General features: G+C 63.3%; 2 protein-coding genes across 2 annotated transcripts in view; one reads left to right on the plus strand and one right to left on the minus strand.

Moving 5' to 3' along the window:
- GSE1 (Gse1 coiled-coil protein) overlaps nucleotides 1-8,276 on the plus strand; it is a gene marked incomplete at its 5' end in the record, with an annotated part of 94,456 nt that extends 86,180 nt beyond the window's left edge. Inside the window, 13 exon segments of the mRNA XM_084294786.1 lie at nucleotides 119-303; nucleotides 429-626; nucleotides 835-1,026; nucleotides 1,153-1,475; nucleotides 1,869-2,193; nucleotides 3,334-3,923; nucleotides 4,282-4,394; nucleotides 5,068-5,338; nucleotides 5,465-5,587; nucleotides 5,689-6,045; nucleotides 6,336-6,599; nucleotides 6,841-6,944; nucleotides 7,576-8,276. Of these exon segments, the coding sequence (XP_084150912.1) occupies nucleotides 119-303; nucleotides 429-626; nucleotides 835-1,026; nucleotides 1,153-1,475; nucleotides 1,869-2,193; nucleotides 3,334-3,923; nucleotides 4,282-4,394; nucleotides 5,068-5,338; nucleotides 5,465-5,587; nucleotides 5,689-6,045; nucleotides 6,336-6,599; nucleotides 6,841-6,944; nucleotides 7,576-7,710 (3,180 nt within the window). The 3' untranslated portion in view covers nucleotides 7,711-8,276.
- Nucleotides 8,277-9,962: 1,686 nt separating this feature from the next.
- GINS2 (GINS complex subunit 2) lies at nucleotides 9,963-12,606 on the minus strand. The gene is made up of 5 exons (XM_084294764.1): nucleotides 12,493-12,606; nucleotides 11,404-11,518; nucleotides 10,948-11,047; nucleotides 10,720-10,846; nucleotides 9,963-10,499 (listed from the first exon to the last, which is right to left on the minus strand). The coding sequence occupies exons 1-5, from the start codon at nucleotides 12,580-12,582 to the stop codon at nucleotides 10,374-10,376; spliced, it is 558 nt and encodes a 185-aa protein (XP_084150890.1). The 5' UTR covers nucleotides 12,583-12,606; the 3' UTR covers nucleotides 9,963-10,373.
- Between the last annotated feature and the right edge of the window lie 5,011 nt (nucleotides 12,607-17,617).

A 17,617-nucleotide genomic window follows, 5' to 3' on the forward strand; every position in this document is an offset into this window, starting at 1 on the left:
CCACCCTATAACAGCACGGATGCTCCGTGGGTGCTCCCCCCGACCTTCCCAGTGGGACCCCATCCCCTGCGGGGTCCCCACCGTCCCCTAATGCTCTTCCCTCCCCTTTCCCTTCCAGCAAGAAGCGGGCTCCCGAGGCAGCAGCAGCAGCAGCAGCCGCGAGCGCCTCATCTCCGAGCCCCCCCTGGCGCAGGAGAAGGCCGGGGGGGGCCCCTCGGTCCCCTCGCACCTCCTGGGGACGCCCTACTCCTTCGGGCTGCCCCCCAGCTCCGTGGTGCAGGACTCCCGCTTCCCTCCTCTCAAGTGAGTCCGCGGGCGACGGGGATGGATGCGGGACACGGGTTCCCCCTCCCCAGGTCGGGGTGCTCGGCGGGGGGGGGCCACATCTCCCTGCTCCTCACGTTTCCATCCTTTTTTCTCCCCGGCAGCCTGCAGCGCCCCGTCCACCACGTGGTGCCCCCCAGCGCCGTCACCGAGGACTACCTGCGCAGCTTTCGGCCCTACCACACCGCCGAGGAGCTCCGCATGTCCTCCCTGCCTCCCCTCGGCCTCGACCCGGCCACGGCGGCCGCCTACTACCACCCCAGCTACCTGACCCACCACCCCTTCCCGCACCCTGCCTTCAGGTGGGCATCTCCCCATCCTATCCGGGGCGAAAAGGACGAGCACCGGTGTCCAAAGGGCTCGGATCCCCTCTCCGTGCCCCTCACGTGCCATAAAGCCCCCGTGCCACGAGCTCCAACCCTCCAGGATGGAATTTCTCCCCTTTATGCCCATTTTGGGGGGTTTCTGCACCCCGCTCAGCACCCCTTTTCCCCCCATTTCTCCCCACAGGATGGACGACTCGTACTGCCTGTCGGCGCTGCGCTCCCCCTTCTACCCGCTGCCGGCGCCGGGCTCGCTGCCCCCCCTGCACCCCTCGGCCATGCACCTGCACCTCTCGGGCGTGCGGTACCCCGCCGAGCTGTCGCACTCCTCGCTCTCGGCGCTGCAGTCGGAGCGCATCTCCAGCCTCGCCGCCGAGAGGTGAGCGGCCACGGGGGCGGCCACCGCGGCGGGGACGGCACGGGAACCCCCCCCCCCGCCCCGGGGGATGCTAACGGGCACCCGCGTGGGGCTGGGGGTGTTTTTTTTTTTTGTTGTATTTTGCAGGCTGCAAATGGACGAGGAGCTGCGGCAGAGGGAGCGGGAGCGCGAGAGGGAGAGGGAGAAGGAGAGGGAGCGGGAAGCCGACCGGGAGCGGGAGAAGGAGCGCGAACGGGAGCGGGAGCGCGAGAAGGAGCTGGAGAGGGAGCGCGAGAAGGAGCGGGAGCGGGAGCTGGAGAGGCAGAGGGAGCGCGCCCGCGAGAAGGAGCTGAGCATGGTGAAAGCCATGGAGGGGCCCTTCCTGCCCATGGCCGAGCTGCACGGGCTGCGGGGACACCCGGCCGAGGAGCGGGGCAAAGCGGCGGAGCCGCTGGCGCCGGGCAGAGCAGGTAACAACCCCGCGGGTGGCGGCGGGGCCGGCCCCTCATCCCTTTTTCCCTTCTCCAGATGGCAAAGCCGAGGGGGTCGGGGACCGTCTTGAGTGGCAGGGGCCAGCTCGGGCTGCGGGCTGGCTGTGCCGGCTGCCAGCTCGCCGTGCCAGCAGCCCAGCTGCCGCGGCGCGCTCAGCGGGGCCGCTGCGGAGCGCGGGGGCTGTTGGAGAGGCGCCGCGGGGTTTGTGCCGCCTGACTTCACCCCGGCACGCCAAGCAGCTGGGCTGGCAGCGGGCGGGCAGCCCCCCGCAGCTCCCGTTACCTTGTACCTGTGGGGCTGCTCCCCAAAACGCCAGGCGGGGTTTGGCGTGCGCCCTCCCGACGCCCTGGCTCCTCTTTGTGCCCCCCCAGAGAAACTGAAGGACTCGGTGCTGCCCACGCCAAAGCCCATCCAGCACCCGCTGCACCCGCCGCCGGCCTCGCACCACCCCGTGCCCAGCCTCATCCCCAACCACAACGTGTTCCCCCTGCCCGGCAGCAGCGCGGCCACGGCGCTGCTCATCCACCGCACCAACGAGGAGGAGAAGTGGCTGGCGAGGCAGCGCCGCCTGCGCCAGGAGAAGGAGGACCGCCAGTCCCAGGTCTCCGAATTTCGGCAGCAGGTGCTGGAGCAGCACCTCGACATGGGGCGCACCCCGAGCCAGCCCGAGCCCGAGCACCGCCCGGAGAACCCCAGGTAGGGCTCCCGCTGTAAGCCCCGCGCAGGGCGGCGTCTCCAAATTCATTTCCACCCTCTCCGAGGACGGAGCTCGCCCTTTTCTGCGATCCCTGCTCCCGTTCAACATCCAGCGGGGGTTTTCCCCTTCCTGCTTCCTCTCCTCACACCGCGCGCCCCCCAGGAGCTGGCTCGGGCTCCCCGTTAGCTCGCCGAGACCCCACCTCTCTCCCAGCCGCCGGGCGAGCAGAAACGATTCCTTTTTCCCCGCTGCCAGCAGGTCCCCGCCGCGCGGTGCCAGCCGTGCCGGCTGCGCTGGCAGCTCCGGCCATCGCCGGTGCCCGACATCTGCGCGGCGGCAGGCGGCGAGCCCGGGAGGTGGCCGGGGGCCAGCGGCGAGCGGCCAGGTGCTGCCGAGGCGGCGGCACCGCTGATTGCAGCTCGCCCTCGAGCACAGCCCTCGCCCCCCAAGCTGCTCCCCCGCAGCGTGCCGATGCGAGGGGGGCACCCCCTGTTTCTCCTCCCGTCCCACCCCTCCCGGCTCGCTGCGGGTTTTCTCGCTCGGTCGCCGCGCGCTCCGGCACCGCAGGCTCCCGCGGGCGGCTCTGCTGCTGGCTGCCATTGTTATTTTTGGGTATCAAGGGGATTAGCGCGGCTAATCGAGTATAACAAGGAGCGGATTGCGGGGCTGCAGAATGGCAAGTGCCTGCTGCAGCCGCCCGGCCCTCTCCGGAGTGGGGAAGAGAGAGCAAGGTCACCCTGAGCACGGCAGCACGCGGGGACAGGCGGCCCCATCCCCATCCCCATCGCTATTTCCATCCTGTCCCCAAACCAGCACCCCGCACAGCCCCTCCAGGGCCTGCCGGTGCCCCCACAACCCATCCAAACAGCCCGGTGAGGAGGGACAGGGACCGATTTTGGCCGGGGCAGGGGCTGCTTTTGGTCAGGGTGCCTCGTGCCGGGGCTCGGTGGAGCTGTGCCACGGCTGCTGCTGTGATGCGCAAGGGGCCGGGGCGCTCGGGCGGAAAAGCGTTAAGCGCCCAGCTCCGGCGCATGAAATGTTCCTCCTGTTGGTCTGCTCCTTCCCGGGGGGGTTAGGGATATTTTTTCCGGGGTGTCCATCCCTCTCCTCACCTCTCCACCCCTCTCCTCTCCCCACAGGTCAGGACCAAGCCGCCACGAGCCGAGCGTGCGGGAGCCGGGGCAGCACTTCGGCGGCCCACCGCCGCTCATCTCCCCCAAACCCCAGCACCACCCCATCACCACGTCCCTCTGGAACCCCGTCTCCCTGATGGAAAGCCCCCCGGACCCTCCCCGGCGCCTCCCCGAGCCCCACGCCCTCCATGGCCACCCGGCCCCCTTCGAGCCCAGCCGCCAGGGCATCCCGCTGGTGAAGGTGGAGCGGGTTTTCTGCCCCGAAAAGCTGGAGGACGGGGCGAGGAAAAGGGAGGCGCTGGAGAAATACCCCCCGCCGCGGGAGCCCGGCGCCCCCGAGCACGGGGGCTTCGCCCACGCCCCCTTCCTGGCCGAGCTGGAGAAATCCACGCAGAGCATCCTCAGCCAGCAGAGACCCCCGTTAGCCCCGGCTGCCCCCTTCGGTGAGGCCGCCAAGCCCAGCTCGCCCTACAGAGCCCCCCCGCCCCGCGCCCAGGACCCCATGTACATCTACGACGAGTTCGTGCAGCAGCACCGCAGGCTGGTCAGCAAGCTCGACCTGGAGGAGCGCCGGCGGAGGGAAGCCCGTGAAAAAGGTGAATTGGGGGCTCGCAGAGCTCTGGGACCCCCCCCCCGGGGGTGCCCAGGGGTCCCCCGGGGTTGCCGGCAGCCCAGCCCGGTGGCCAACCCGGGGGCGCGCGGTGTGACCCCTCCTGGGAGCCCAAATCAGAGCGGCTGGGTAAATCCTCCGCTGGAGACACGGCCAATTAATAAATGATGAACCGAGGCTAATCAGCTGCTTTAAATATTAATAGGGCCGGGCGAGCGGGGAGGAGGCGACGGAGCTCGCTGTGGGGCAGGCGTTGCCGTGCCCGCTCCGGCGGGGATGGGGCAGCTTCTCGGGGTCCCTGCGTGTCCCCCCAGGGCTGACGCCAGCCTCTGCCCCCTCCCCAGGTTATTACTACGACCTGGACGACTCCTGCGACGACAGTGACGAGGAGGAGGTGCGGGCACATCTCCGCTGCGTGGCCGAGCAGCCCCCGCTGAAGCTGGACACGTCCTCCGAGGTATGGGATTGGGATTGGGATTGGGATGGGATGGGATGGGGATGGGATTAGGATGGGGATGGGGATGGGATGAGGATGGGGATGGGGATGGGATGAGGATGGGGATGGGATGGGATGGGGATGGGATTAGGATGGGGATGGGATGGGATGGGATGAGGATTGGGATGGGGATTGGGATGGGATGGGATGAGGATGGGGATGGGATTAGGATGGGGATTGGGATGGGATGAGGATGGGATTAGGATGGGGATGGGGATGGGATGGGATGAGGATGGGGATGGGATTAGGATGGGGATTGGGATGGGATGAGGATGGGATTAGGATGGGGATGGGGATGGGATGGGGATTGGGATGGGATGAGGATGGGGATGGGATGGGGATTGGGATTGGGATGGGATGAGGATGAAGATGATGATGGGGACAGGGATGGGATTAGGATGGGGATGGGGATTGGGATGGGATGAGGATAGGATGAGGATGGGGATGGGATGGGGATTGGGATTGGGATGGGGATTGGGTTGGAGATGGGACGAGGATGAAGATGAAGATGAAGATGGGGACAGGGATGGGATGAGGGTGAAAACGGAGGTGTGGATGGGGACGGGGACCGGGACGGGGACGGTGCTGTGCCAGTCTGGAGGTAACCCCGCTCCGCTGTCCCCTGGCGCCCCAGAAGCTGGAGTTCCTGCAGCTCTTCGGCCTCACCACGCAGCAGCAGAAGGAGGAGTTGCTGAGCCAGAAGCGGCGCAAGCGGCGGCGGATGCTGCGGGAGCGGAGCCCCTCGCCCCCCACCGTGCAGAACAAGCGCCGCACCCCCTCCCCGCGCCTCCCCCTCTCCACCCGCTACAGCCCCGACGAGATGAACAACAGCCCCAACTTCGAGGAGAAGAAACGCTTCCTCACCATCTTCAACCTCACGCACATCAGCGCCGACAAGAGGAAAGGTACCGCCCGCGCCCCGCGCCCCGCTGGGGTCGGGAGCCCCTCCCCTCCCGTTTTCGGGGTGCCGCCTCGCCCCGCGGGGGGCCGGGAGCTTGCCCCGCTGAGCAGAGGCTCCGCTAAAACCTCAGCTTCCCACGGGGCAGACAAGGAGAAGCTGGTGGAGATGCTGCAGGCCATGAAGCAGAAGCCGGCGCCGGGCGGCGTGGTGGTGAAGAGCTCGCCGCGGGACAGCCCCAGCGGCCCCGTTGCCGGTGAGCCTCTTTGCCCCTTTCCTCGGGGCCATTTGGGAGCGTCCCTGCGGGACACGGGGGATGCAGGGCGCGGGGTTCTCACCCTCCTCTTCCTCCCGCAGAGCCGCCGCTGCAGCCACTGCTGCTGGACCCAGAGAAAGCCGCGGGCGTCGCCGAGAAGGCGGCGGAGCCGGGGCGCTTGGAGCAGCTGCGAGCCCCCGAGCTCCCCAGGGTTAAGGAACCCGCGGCTTTGGGGGGCGAGAAACCCCCCCGGCTGAGCGACGGGCACCCCGGCAAGAAGGCGCTGAGCATCCTCGGCTACGTGCGGGGCCCCCTGCCCAAGGACATCCCGGTGCCGCTGTCCCACAGCGTGAACGGCAAGAGCAAGCCCTGGGAGCCCTTCATCGCCGAGGAGTTCGCCCACCAGTTCCACGAGTCGGTGCTGCAGTCCACCCAGAAGGCGCTGCAGAAGCACAAAGGTGCAGGGGGGGTGCAAGGAACGGGCAGGAGACCCCCCCCCCATGAACCTATAAACCTCCCCAAAGGGTTGGCACCACCCAGGGCGCATCCTTGCGGGGCAACCCGCCCGTGACCCCGCTCCCGGAGCATCCCGGGGAATTATCCCGGGCTGGCACGGCTCCTGCGGTTATAGGGGAGGGTAAAAGGGTTGGGAAATCACGTCCCCTTTGCCACCGACCCCACAAATTCCAGCAGCGAGGCAGGTGGAGGCGGGGCTGGAGGGCAGGGGGCTGACGCTCGGTGCCCGCAGGGGGGACGGCGGCACTGACGGCGGAGCAGAACCACAAGCTGGACGCCTCCATCCACTACAACATCCCCGAGCTGCAGGCTTCCAGCCGCCTGGCCCCGCACAACGGCACGGCCGAGGGGGCACGGCTCGCCCCGCAACCGGCCTCCGAGGAGGAGGAGGAGGAGGAGGAGGAAGAAGAGGAAGAAGAGGAGGAGGAGGAGTGCCCCAGGCCCAAGTGGCGAGGGATCGAGGCAATTTTTGAGGCTTACCAGGAACATATAGAAGGTACGGTGGGATTTTGCTGCTTTGTGGGGTGGGGATGGGGGTTATGGGGACGCGTGGCCACGCACGGACCCGCAGAGCCCATCCTGGCTTCGTGGCTTCCTCGTTTCCTTGCCCTGCAGCTGGGTTAGGGAGAAACAAGCTGGTTTGGGGGCTGGAGGAGGCAGTGTCCTCCCTGGGAGGATGCGGGTGCAGACACGGGGCTGGGTTTTGGGGCGCTCAGCCCGTTCCCCGTGCCTTGCAGAGCAAAACCTGGAGCGCCAAGTGCTGCAGACGCAGTGCCGGCGGCTGGAGGCGCAGCACTACAGCCTGAGCCTGACGGCCGAGCAGCTCTCGCACAGCATGGCGGTGAGTGGGGGGCACCCCAAAAGTGGGGGGGGGGGCCCTGTCCTCCTGTCGGGGCGCCCCTCCTCCTGCCCCATCCTCCTGCGGTGCCCCCATACACCTGCAATGCCCCGTTCTGCAGTTCCCCATCCCCCTTTGGTGTCCCCGTCCCCCTTTGGTGCCCCCATCCTCCTGCAGAGCCCCCATCTTCCTACAGGACCCCATACTGCTTTGGTGCCCCCATATTCCTGCAGTTCCCCATCCCCCTTTGTTGTCCCCATCCTCCTGCCATGCCCCCGTTCCCTTTTGGTGCCCCCGTCCCCCTTTGGTGCCCCCATCCACCTGCAATACCCCATTCTGCAGTTCCCCATCCCCCTTTGGTGCCCCCATCCCCCTTTGGTGCCCCCATATTCCTGCAGTTCCCCATCCCCCTTTGGTGCCCTCATCCCCCTTTGGTGCCCCCATCTTCCTGCCATGCCCCCGTTCCCTTTTGGTGTCCCTAACCCCCTTTTGGTGCCCCTAACCCCCTTCGTTACCCCCATCCCCCTTCGTTACCCCCACCCCTCACCGCACGGCGCAGCCAACCCAACCCCTCTCCCCGCCACAACCCCCGTCCCCACCCCACAACCCCCCTGACCCCACTGTTCCCCCGCAGGAGCTGCGTTCCCAAAAGCAGAAGCTGGCCTCGGAGCGCGAGCGGCTGCAGGCGGAGCTGGATCACCTGCGGAAGTGCCTTGCCTTGCCCGCCCTGCAGTGGTCTCGGGGTTATTTCAAGGGGTACCCCAGGTGACGCTCCCCGGGCTGGGCCAGAACACATAGTCTAGAAATAATAATCTATTTTATTACCTGGAATATTTAATATTTTTCACTGGGAGGTTTGAAGCTAAAAAATAATAAAATAATTAAAAAAAAAAAAACAAAACAAAAAAACCACAAACGAAAACAACACACACACGAAAAAAAAGGAATTAAAAACGGAGAATGTGCCATGCATGAAGCAAAAAGGAAGGCGGGAGCCGGGCGCTCACCCCGGCCCCGTCCTTGGGGGCGACCCCCCCGCACCCCCAACACTTTATATAGCTCATTTTTTTGTTTTTTAACTAAAAAATCCGATTATAAAAACTCCGCCGACAACACTAAACGCCGGAGGAGCCCCGCGGGGCCGGTGGCGGGGGGGGGGTGTCGCCCCCATACACCCCAAAACGTGTCCCCACCCCCCCCCTTACCGTGGGGTTTCCCCCTGGAAAATGCACTTGGCTCTCAAATAAAGTCCGTGAACTCCTGGAGGCACCTTCTTCTTCCTCTGCGGCAGGCGGGGGGGGTTTGGGGTTGTGGGGGTCTTTTTTTTCCTGCAATTCGAGTCAAAAAAAAAAGAAAAAAAAAGGTGCTTCAGCCTTGTACTGTGTATATATATTAAAGAAAGACAAAGTTTTGTATGTTTTGATTGCTTTAATTGTTGTTATAAAAAGCTTGCCTTTTTTTTTTTTAACGTTTCTGCTTTTTTTTTTTTATTTTTTTATTTTGGCCTTGGTTTCCCCCCTTTTTCTCTCTTTTTTTTTTTGGCACAAGGACTTGCTTTTAGCACTGGTGCTGCTGCTGGTCAGGGCGGAAAAGCTAGAAAAGAAATTGAGAAAAAAAAAGAAAGAATTGAAGAAAAAACAAATCCCTTTTCCACTGGGGCAGGTGCTGTCACACCGCAGCCCCCCCCCCCTTCCCCATCCTTCCAATTCTGATTATTTTTTCCCTCTTCCCTTTGGTTTCTGTTTTTTTTTTGGGTCCCTCCAAGCGCTGGGGAAGCTGCGGTGCTGCATGGCGGGGGGGGGGGGCAAGTCCCAATGCCCCAATCCTAAAACCAGCAGGGGCTGCACAGGGTTGGAAAGGGGCAGCACAGGGAGGGGGGACCCAATCCTACTGCGGCAGGCACAGCCCCAAAATCCCCCCAAATCCCCCAAAATCCCCAAACAATCAGACAGAGCGGAGGGGAGGCGTTTGGGCAGGGGAAATGGGGGCGCACCCCGAAGCTGGGCGCACTCCTGGCTCCTTGGGGTGCTCCCCAAGCAGAGGAAAACCCAACTCCAGCCCTTCCTCACCCCTGCTGCTGGGTCACCGCAGCCCTGCCAGGCTCCTGACACCGCTCGGCGCCGCCTGCAGTCGCTCTGCCCATCAGCACACACCTCGGGAAGCTCGTTTCTGGAATAAAAATATAAAAAAATTATTTATTTGTTTTAATTTTGCCACGAGACGGGCTCGCCTCTGCGGGGTAAGGTGACCTCTGCCTCCTGCTTCCCAGCCCCTCGTTGTGCTCACAGAGGAAGCGTTAAACCCCCTTCTTCCCCTTGGTTTCACCAAAAAAACTGAGATTAAAGAGCAAAACGCCCTCGTGACAGAAATTGGTCTGAGCCCTAAATCTCCGCTGCAGCACCAGCCTCTCTGGCCTGGCCCCTGCCCGCTCCGGGCTCCGTGGTGAGTTTGGGCGCAGCGAGATGCTCGCCTTCCCCTTCCCAGAGTGCCAGGCTGGGAAATGGGGCTGGGAGTGGAAAAATCGTGGGTTAAACTTCTCCCTCGCAGCTCCCACGCTGAGATTTCCCCCCCTCAGCAGCCCAAAATCGAGTTTTTGAGCCGGTGCTCGCAGCTTCTCAGGAGGATTCCCCCCAGGTCCTGTCTCTTTGTCCCCACCCCGCGTGGAAATCACTGGAGCGGTAACAGGCAGAGCCAGGGGAGGGCAGGAAAGGCAGGGAGGTGACAGAAAACAAGAAAATAATTGGGAAAAAGAAGAAAAAAAGCACTAAACCTGTTCTATCTGTACCTGTTTGGATTAATTGTAACGGAATATATCATTTATTGAATGTAGTGGTTAGCTATTTATGAACACATGGCTGGAATTGCTGGAAATGTCCACGGGAATAAAAGCTTCAACGATGGCAAAGGATTCTTCCTGCCCCAGCAGCTGGGGGAAGCTGCCCTGCTCCCAGCCAAGCTCAGCCCACGTTGTTTGCCCCCCCCCAGCACCGTTTGACCCCCAGGTGGAACAAAACGCCGGGAGAAATTCAGCGCGGCTCGCTCAGCGGCCGCTCAGTTCTTTATTTTTAGTTTCAGCCACAAATAAAAAATGAGATCTAGTACAAAACAGCCCGGGCGGGAGAGGGAAAACCCTTTCCTTTTGTCCTCCTGCACAGGGAGCAGCCGGAGGTTGCTGATCTCCCCGGCGCACACGCCTCTGGCTCCTCTTCTCATGGCTCTGAGCGGATTCTCAGCAAAGCACCGCCTCGAAATTCCTCTCTCCCAAGCCGGCGCGTGGCCTGTGCTGCCCTCAGAAGTTCCCTCTCCGAAGCACAGCCACGCCGGGCAGGGCAGGGAGCTCTGCCTGCCGCCAGAGAGCAGCCGAGCAGAGAGCAGCTCCCCGGCAGGCTCCGAATTTCCTCCCCTCCGGGGGAAGGTTTGAGGGCGGGCGCCTCAGAAATCCTGCGACTGGGAGCTGTGGGCGGGCTGCAGGTTGGTGCGCAGCTTGTACATGTGGTCCAGGGCTTGGGTGAGGAACGTCCCGATGGTGTTGATCTCCATCAGGGTCAGGTTATCCAGCTGGAAAGAGAGAAAAAGCCACAAAATTTAAGGCCCTGATGATGCGGGAGATGAGGAACCCTTCCAGCAGCTCCACAGCGCTCGTTTTCCCTCGGTGCCACCCCAAAGGACAACCCGGCTGCCCCCCTCGAGCAGGAGAAGCGCAGAACCTGCAGGATTTCTCTTCCCACCCCTCGGGGAGCTGCAAGCAGAGCTGGCGAGCCCCTGACTGCCTCCAAACCTTGGCGTGAGCCTCCTGCTGCCGGACGAAGCTGTCGGCGGACAGGCGCAGCTTGGCCATGCGCGTGTCCCACGTGTCCTTCACCAGCGTGCGGATCTCGTCGGCCTTGGGGATGTTGTCGGAGGCGCTGGGGGGAAAAAAAAAAAAAGGAGCAGAGCAGGCTGCTGCCAACAAAACCCTGAGAAATTGTCCGGGCGAGCACGCACCCCAAAATGTCCCCCCGCTTACTAGTTTAACAGCAGCTTCGTCAGCTCCATGTAGTAGGGGCTGGGCATGGGGGTGAAGGTGTCCTCTTTGCGTTCCTGGTCCCGCATTTCCTCCAGTTTTTCTGCAAGGCAGCCAGGAGCGGTCAGGAGGAGAAAAAAGGGTAAAGAGGCAGGTTGGTTTTGCAGAACCGAGCCCGCGAGCTGAACTCGGGTAAATGCAGAGAGTGTGAAGGGAGAAAAAAGGTTCCCCGGTGAAGGAAAAAGGCCTAACGCCCGTCCCGGGGGCTGGCAGCTGCTGTGCCAGGGCAAGCTGTGCCTGATCTGCCCAGGAAGATTTCGGTTTTTTTTGTGAAAATAAATCAGAGGAGGGAAATCGGCTCCTTCTCTCAGCGTTAACTCGTGTCTGGTGAATTCAGCTCCACGTTAGCAGCGGATGCCTGCAAGGTTTTGTGTTTCCCTCGCCCCCGCTGAAGCTCACCCACATCCATCCACTCCGGGGGCACCAGGCGGCATTTCTGCCTCTGCTTCAGGTTGATGGCCAGCCACACCGGCACCTCCACCGGCAGCCCGGGATTGAAAGGGCCCAGGTCCCCCTGCAAGAGGAATTGGAGAGGGAAATACGATGAGGGAAAGGGCTCGGGCACTGCAGCACCCTGCTCGCCTGGCCTTGGCTGTTTCTGGGGAGTTTTTAGGGGATTTGGAGAAGCCTGAGCTGGGCAGTGCCTCAATTTCCACCTCCTGCTCCCCGCACCCCCTCCCAGCCCCTTCCTCCGACCCTTCAGTCCCCCCACACCTCCACCCCGCAGCCCCTGAGCCCAGCCTCCCCCAGTCCTCACTCCAAATCCCCCAACCCCAATCTCAAACGCCCCAATCCTGACCCCAAATACCCCTGACCCCAACCCCCCCCCCAGCCCCTGACCCCAAATCCCCTCAGCCCCAGACTCAAATCCCCTAGCCCTGACCCCAAAATCCCTGATCCTGGCCCCAAATTCCCCAACCTTGACCCCAAAAACTCCCCATCCCCTGAACCCAAACCCCCCATCCATGACTCCACATCCTCCAAGCCCTGTCCCACCAATCACCTTGGCCCAAAATCCCCACCCCTGGCCCACAAACTCCCATTTCTGACCCCAAATCCCCTGATCCCGCCCCCAAGCCCCCTCATCTCTGTCCCCCTGATCCCCCAAACCCTGTCCCCCAAAACACCTTTCCCCTGGCTCTAAATTCCCCATCCCTGGCCCCAAAATCCCCATCCCTGACCCAAAATCCCCATCCTTGACCCAAAATCCCCATCCCTGACCCCAAACACCCATCCCTGACCCCAAACACCCATCCCTGACCCCATATCCCCGAATCCTGCCTCTAAACCCCCCCTTCCTGCCCCCAACCCCCCAATCCCTGCCCCCAGCCCCCCTCAGCTCCACCCCTCCCAACCCCCAACCCCTGTCCCCGGACGCGGCCTTCCCCTGACCCCAAAACCCCCATTTCCGACCCCAAAACCCCCATTTCTCTCCCCAAACCCCCCATTTCTCCCCCCAGGCCCCCAGCCCTGCCCCCGGCCCCGCACCCCGATGAGGTGCACGCGGTCCATGCTGAAGCTGGGCACGATGGTCACCAGCTCCTGCTCGGCCAGGAACTCCGCCTCAGCCGGCTCCATAGCGACGGCACCGGAACCGGAACCGGAACCAGAACCGGCTCTCGGCCCGCCACGCTCCCGCCCTCCCCATTGGCTGCGCGGCCGCTAAGCCCCGCCCACTTCTCCCGCTTCCCGCCGCCGGCCGCTTTTTCGCGGTCTCCGCTTGGGGGCGGGACGCGGCGCGGTTCGGAGCTCTCTGATTGGTTCCCTGTCTTGCCCTTGCCTTCCCATTGGCTGTCGCGCGGGGGGGGTGGGGAGATGCGCGCCGCTAGCCGCGGGACCAATCCGAACGCCTCCGCGGGGGAGCATTGACCAATCAGCGCTCAGCACTTGTTGCCAGGGCGCCGCGGGGGCAGACTCCCCCTCCCCTGTGCTGCGCATGCGCATTGCGCCGCGCTCCCTGCTGCTCACTGCTGCCCCCTGGCGGCCGGGGCGGGCAGCGCCACACAGGGACCCCTGGGACCCCCCGGGACCCCCCCAGGACCCCGTTGTGGGACCCCCGTCCGCCCCCAGCCCTGCCCCTGTGTCCCCGGGAGGCTGCACACGGGCAGGTGCTGCCTGGTGTACAGGGGTCTGTGTCCCTGCTGCTGCACGGGGATCCATCCGTCCATCCGTCTGTCCGTCTGTCTGTGCATCCATCCAATCCATCCATCCATCTACCCATCCATCCCTCTGTCCATCCCTCCATCTATCTATCCGTCCACCCATTCATCCACCCCTCCATCTGTCCATCCATAATCCATCCACCCGTCCACCCACCCACCCATCCATCTACCCACCCAGTCACCCACCCATGCTCCCATTCAATCACCCACCCACCCACCCTCCTACCCATCCACTCATCCATCCACCCACCCACCCATCCATCCATCCACCCACCCACCCATCCACCCACCCATCCATCCATCCATCCATCCACCCATCCATCCACCCATCCATCCATCCATCCATCCATCCACCCATCCATCCACCCATCCACCCATCCACCCATCCATCCACCCATCCATCCACCCATCCATCTATCTATCCACTCACCCATCCACCAACTTGTCCACCCACCCACCCACCCCACCATCTACCCATCCAGCCACTCATCCACCCATCCACGCATGCACCCACCCACCCATCCATCTATCTACCCACCCATCCATCCATCCATCCATCCATCCATCCATCCATCTACCCATCCTTCCTTCCTTCCTTCTTTCCTTCCTTCCTCCCACCCACCCAGCTACCCATCCATCCACCAACTTGTCCATCCATCCACCCACTTGCATACCCACCCACCCATCCACCCATCTGTCCATCCGTCCATCCATCCATCCGTCCATCCATCTACCCAATTACCCACCCACCCGTCCACCCATCCACCCACCCAACAATCCACCCACCCACCCATCCCTCCACCCACCCATCCATCTACCCACTTATCCATGCAACCACCCACCCACCCACCCACTCCCCCATCTACCATTCCAGCCACCCCTCCATCCATCCATCTCTCCATCCTTCCATCCATCTATCTTTCCACCCACCCACCCACCTACCTACCCATCCATCCACCACCTTGTCCACCCACCCACCCACCCCACCATCTACCCTTCCAGCCACCCATCCATCCTCCCACCCACCCACCCATCCATCCCTCCATCCCTCCATCCCTCCACCCACCCATCCCACCCCCGTCCCCCCCACCTCTCCCCACCCCATCCCGGGGATGCCCCCGCCGTGGCGCGGTCCCCTCGGTGCCACCAGCGCACACCACGGCTCCTCGGGACGCTTTATGAACGGCTGTGCCATGCCGCGAACACACTCGGGCGCCTTTTGCCATCTGCTGCTGGCATTAAAAAATTAAATTTCCATCTGCTTTCGCACACCAGCCTCTCGGGGAGGGGGCGAAGGGGGCTTCTTGGCCAAGCTGCTCCCCAAAAAGCGTCGTCCCCGGGATGATTTTGGGGTCTCCGGTGCCCCCCTGAGTGCTCAGCGCCGGCTGCAGGGTGGCGACGTCCCCCCGGTGGCTCTCCGGGTGTCCCGGGACAGCGTGGCCCCCGTGGGCGTGGGCGGCGTGACGATGATGGAGGGGACGTGCAGGTGTTTGTCACCCGCTGCCGGGACCCCCCCGGCGCCGTTCCCGCTGCTCACGCACGTCTTCAAGCCTAGGGGAGGGGACAGCATCGTTGGCTCAACCCTATACGAGCCACCGGAGAATCCCCGCATCCCATTTCCCCATTTGCCCACCCGCCCCGCTGGATGCAGATCGCTTTAATCTGATTTTTTTTTTTTTTTTAATCATGAGCAAAGCCCCAGCCCCGCGCCCGGCAGCCAGGTTTTAACTCCTCTCTGAAGCAGGAAAACGCCCGGCGGGGACAAGCCACCGATATTTTTAATCTCTTTTTAATTAAGGATAAAGCCCTGCCTTATGTAAGGGAGCCGGGGAGGGGATGGAGGGAGGGGGGGGGGGGATATTTTATTGCGGGCTCCGAGCCTGCCTGTTGGAGCCGAGGCTGGTTTGGGGAGTAAAGGGGTGATTTGGGGCTGCGCCCCCATGGTTTTGACCCCATTTTGGGGTGTTTTGGGGACCCCCAGCCCCTCTCTGCAGCCACCCTAAGGTTAGGGGGGGGTCTCTGGGGTTCCCTGCGGCAGGCTGCCTGGCGGCCCCAAAATGGGGAGGGGACACACGGCTGCTGAGGCTTCGTCCTGCTTTGGGGAGGGGGGTTAAATGGGCAGAAAACAGAAAGGGGAGACAACTCTTTAAAATTCAACTGTTTTGGAGGGTTTTGGGGGAAAAAGGTTTTTTTTTTTGAGGGTTTTTGAGGGATGGGGACCCCAGGATGGGGACCCCAGGATGGGGACCCCATGGATGGAGACCCCATGGACAGGGACCCCATGGGTGATGTGTCCCCTCTCCTCCAGGGCTCTGAGGGCTCATTTTGTGGTGAAGCATCACCGGGGACACCCTCAGAGCCCCGCTGTGACAACGGGGCCACCGCTTCCCAAATCTCCCTTGGTGCCACCCCGGACCAGGCAGGGGATGCGCCCCCACGGGTGCTGGTGCCATGGGGTCAGGAGGTGGCCACCACCCCCTGCTCATCCCTGCAGCCCCCTTGGGCCGTGCCACAGGTCCCCAAAACCACATCCCAGCCTCTGCCGAGCGGCACCGGGAGTCCCACATCCCCCTCTCCGAGCCAGAGCTGAGAAAAGTGAAGTTTGGTGCCAAAAAAAAAAAGTGAAGTTTGGCGAGCTGCCCCGTGCTGGGCGCTGCCCCCGAGCACCCCAACCCCGAGCATCCTTCCCACTGAGCAAACCCCAAGCCCAGGAAAACGACAGCGAGCTCAGGACCATGCCCCAAATCCTCCAGGGCTGGAAAAAAAAACCCCGGTGTCCCTTTGCACGAGCTGCAGCATCACCAGCTCGGAGCCCAAGCCCCGTGCTTTGTCCTTTAGGAATCAGCAAAGCTCCTTCGTGCGCGGCCTCCCCAGCCCTCCCCGCGCTCAGGGGACCCTCCCGGACCCACCTTTGAGGCAGGACAACTTGAGCCCCATGTTCTCATCCTCTTGGCGGGGCCTCGCCGCGGCGCACGGCTCTCCGGCCCCGCTGCCGGCCCCGGCTGCGAAAAGAGAGAGGCGAGGGCTGCAGGAAAAACGCTGAAGGGGGGAACCGGGGCTGGAGACGCCCTCGAGGAGGAGGAAGGAGCGGGAGGAAGGAGCGGGAGGAACGTGGGCACCCTCTGCGCCGAGGTGCTTCGCGTGGAAACGTAAATAAAGAGAAAGGTTTGAGCGCGGCGAGCTGCCGGGGCACAACAGGAAGCCCGGGCGCTCGGCGGAGAAACCACGAGCTGATGTCACGGCCGCTGGCTGACTCAATCTCGGCCGCCGAGTTTCGGGAGGAACTTTTTGGGGTGGGAGGAGAAGGAGCACGGAGCCCCATGTGGTGTCCTGCCCGCCGGGGGTGACCCCCGGTTCGCCGCGCGCACGCACCGAGAGGGTTTTGGAGAGGTGTGAGCAGGACTGGGATGGGGATTGGGGTGTTTTTAGGCAAAGCTTGAGCCCACGTGCAAGAAATCGAGGGATGCCCAGCTGCAGAATGTGTGCCTGGGGCTGGGCGTGGGGATGCTCCTGAGGGAGCGCAGGATCCCGACCCCACCAAAGGCCTCGGTGCCACCGCGGGGTTCCTGCGGCACCCCCAAAGCTCTGAGGAAAATTCAGGTGGGAAAATCCTGCAGCTGGAGGGAACGGGGACAGCCCCCGCATGGGATGCAGAAGCAAGGTGTGAGGGTGCAAAAAAAAAAGGACAGAGACTGAAATTTCTGAGCTGTCGGGCACCGCTTTTGAAATTACCCTCGGCAAAATCCCTTCCCCGGGAAATCCGCATCGTGGCAGGGCCGGGATAGGAGCTGGCGAGGAGCAGCAGGAGCTTCTTGTAGGGTCCCAGCTGCCCACCCCAAAACCCAGCCTGGCAGCGGGGGCAGGCAGAGGGCTTCTGGTGACGGCTCCAGCTCCCGCCCCGCTGCGAGGACGCCGGGGCGAGCGCCCTGAACGCCTCCTCGCCGCCCTCGCCTGCATTAAAAGCAGCCCCAGGCTTTTGCATATCCGCCCCCTCCGAAGCCACACGCGGCCCCAGGCAGCCCCTTTGGAGAGAAAGGAGCCTTTCACACCCAGGGTGTGAGGGGAATCCCGTCCCCGGCTCCCCACGCTGAGCCCTCCTGGGCTTTCGCTCTCACCGATGCGCACCCAGGAGAGCGGGGAGGGGAAGCGAGCGGCTCTGCCCCGCTTTCTGCTGCTCGTTTGACACCAAACAGACGCACACGGGGCCGATTTCCTCAGCTGCTGCAGGGCTCCCACCTCAAGGGCTCGGGCGGGCCCTGCAGCGCTGGGCGCGGAGGCTGAGACCTTTGCAATCCGCGGCTCGGTTTTACCCCAGAAAAAAAAAAAAAAAAAAAAAGGACAAACAAACTGGTTTAGAAATTTTCCAGCCCGTTCAGCTGCAGAGACGAAGAGCCAGAGGGCAGGGCCCTGCAGGCTCCAGCTTTCCACCTCCCTCTCCAGGCTCAGCATCC

The sequence above is a fragment of the Netta rufina genome (genome assembly GCF_964035555.1).
Source record: "Netta rufina genome assembly, chromosome: 13".
NCBI classification, from domain to species: domain Eukaryota; kingdom Metazoa; phylum Chordata; class Aves; order Anseriformes; family Anatidae; genus Netta; species Netta rufina.